A 2,150-nucleotide genomic window follows, 5' to 3' on the forward strand; every position below is an offset into this window, starting at 1 on the left:
AGGGCAATATTATTCGCTGCTGCTACAGCCTGTGTACTAAGAACAAAGGACTTCTCAGCCAGCTGTGCTGTGAGACGGTCCTTAGTCGTAGGTAATGTGGGTCTCTTGGCAGACGGCCAAGAGCTCGAACCTGGCACGAGGTACGCCGCTAGGGCGGCTTCGAGCTTAGGGATCTCTTGAGGCCGTTGTCTGTCAACGTTAGTGAATGGAATATACGCCTTCACCGGCGCTCTGGCCGTCAAAGGCGTTTCCCATGCACCCTCCACATATTTGGCGAGCGAGGGCATGGTCGGTGCCAAAAGTACCGCTGCCCGTCTTGGTCTGGAATAGGGGCCGCCCACCATTAAATCCATTTCCGAAACGGAGGGAATGGGGGGCAGTGTAATTTCCAGCCTGCTCGCAGCCCGCTCAATGAGCCCTGTAAAATCAGAGCGCAGAGAGGCTACTGCGTAGGAGGGGGCTGCTGAAAATTCAGAGCCCGTCTCGTCCTCGCCTAAGGATGAGAAAATTACCTCTCTCTCCCTGGGGAGGGGGTTCTTTTCAGCCTCGGTCGGTAGACTGGATTTTATCGGAGAATAATCCAGACACTTCCCAACATCCTCATCCTCTCTAGAGGCGCTGTCATCATATGACGCCTCAGAGTCTGAGGCCATCATAGAAACCGCGTCCTCGAGAGGGAAATCCTCATTGAAAAATGCCCATCGCTGTTTCCTCTCCTTTAAAGAAAGGAGTGAACAGCTAGCGCATTCCGGAGGATCTGTGAGGCCGCCCCTAGCGTGCTTTGAACCTAAGCACACAAAACAAAGTTCGTGCTGGTCCAAAGCCGCCATAGTGGAGCAGCGACACTGAGCTCTTAAAAGAGCTTTTGGGGGTGGAAAATTGCTCATTGAAGGACGACGTCAACAACAGGATATCGACGACGGGTTCGTCCTGAGATTCTTCTCTTCTCTTCTAGGCTTCTTCAGTCCAGTCCTGTCGCTGAAGATAATGGGAGGCTGATTGAGGGGAAGCGTCCCCTTATATAGGGACACCTGTACTCCTATTGGCTGCAGGTGTGTGCATCATTTTTTCTCAGGCTATTCGCTGCCTAGGCAGCGGGGTAAACCACTAGGAGCAGAGCTCCCCTATGGGGCGGAGCTCCACGATGTAGAACACAGCCTAGCTACACATTCATTTGTGATGGATTTGCCTTTTTCACTGACTGGGTGGGTGGCTCTTAAAAGAGCCTTTGGGTTAGTACAGCACTCCAAATGGGCTGTTTACTTGGAGCTGGTGTATTTGGTCACGGCCTTGGTGCCCTCGGACACCGCGTGCTTGGCCAGCTCTCCGGGGAGCAGCAGGCGCACCGCGGTCTGGATCTCCCTGGAGGTGATGGTGGAACGCTTGTTGTAGTGGGCCAGGCGAGAGGACTCTCCGGCGATACGCTCGAAGATGTCGTTCACGAACGAGTTCATGATTCCCATGGCCTTGGAGGAGATGCCGGTGTCGGGGTGGACCTGCTTCAGTACTTTGTACACGTAAATTGCGTAGCTCTCCTTCCTCGACTTTCGGCGCTTCTTGCCGCCTTTCCCTGCGGTCTTGGTGACGGCTTTCTTGGAGCCCTTCTTGGGCGCGGACTTTGCTGGCTCGGGCATGATGCTGATGCTTCGAATGAGGGGCTGGACTGCGCTTTCCTCTCTTATGAAGAGGAAGCTAAGCAAATTCAGCGGCCGTGGACACACCCCTGCTTTCTCATAGGCGCCCCTGCTTTCATTTGCCCAGTGGAGCCGAGCGCGCATAAGAGCCTTCCACTCAGAGGCTGCCTCCCTAAACAAAGACCTGTGCGCCCTACCTCCCCCAATTCCATCGCCTATGTTTTTTTACTGGTGGGGAAAATGTGTGTTTCAAAAGGGGGACGTAAATGCATATCCTACAACCTTTGCACCCCCTTTTTGGACTTAGTAGGGCTGTCGGCTTTAGCTTCTGAATCTGTCCTTCTGCCCTTGAACAGGCAGTTAACCCACTGTTCCTATGCCGTCATTGAAAATTAGATTATGTTCTTAACTGACTTGCCTAGTTAAATAAAGGTCTAATAAATTAATTAAAGGTTGGGTGCCGTCGAAATACGACTGTTTCTACACTGAACATAAGAGTCCTGTCATCAACACTCC

The 2,150-nt window shown here is 52.7% G+C and overlaps 1 protein-coding gene across 1 annotated transcript; it reads right to left on the minus strand.

Annotated features, from left to right (window-relative positions):
- Positions 1-1,158: 1,158 nt before the first annotated feature.
- LOC129839561 (histone H2B-like) lies at positions 1,159-1,793 on the minus strand. Its single transcript, XM_055907086.1, has one exon. It carries the CDS (start codon positions 1,776-1,778, stop codon positions 1,260-1,262), a length of 519 nt encoding a protein of 172 aa, XP_055763061.1. The 5' UTR covers positions 1,779-1,793; the 3' UTR covers positions 1,159-1,259.
- Between the last annotated feature and the right edge of the window lie 357 nt (positions 1,794-2,150).

Source organism: Salvelinus fontinalis, chromosome 40 (genome assembly GCF_029448725.1).
Source record: "Salvelinus fontinalis isolate EN_2023a chromosome 40, ASM2944872v1, whole genome shotgun sequence".
NCBI classification, from domain to species: domain Eukaryota; kingdom Metazoa; phylum Chordata; class Actinopteri; order Salmoniformes; family Salmonidae; genus Salvelinus; species Salvelinus fontinalis.

Excerpts from the sequence above, each read along its gene's own strand:
- LOC129839561 (XM_055907086.1), bottom strand. The coding sequence starts at position 1,778 with ATGCGCGCTCGGCTCCACTGGGCAAATGAAAGCAGGGGCGCCTATGAG.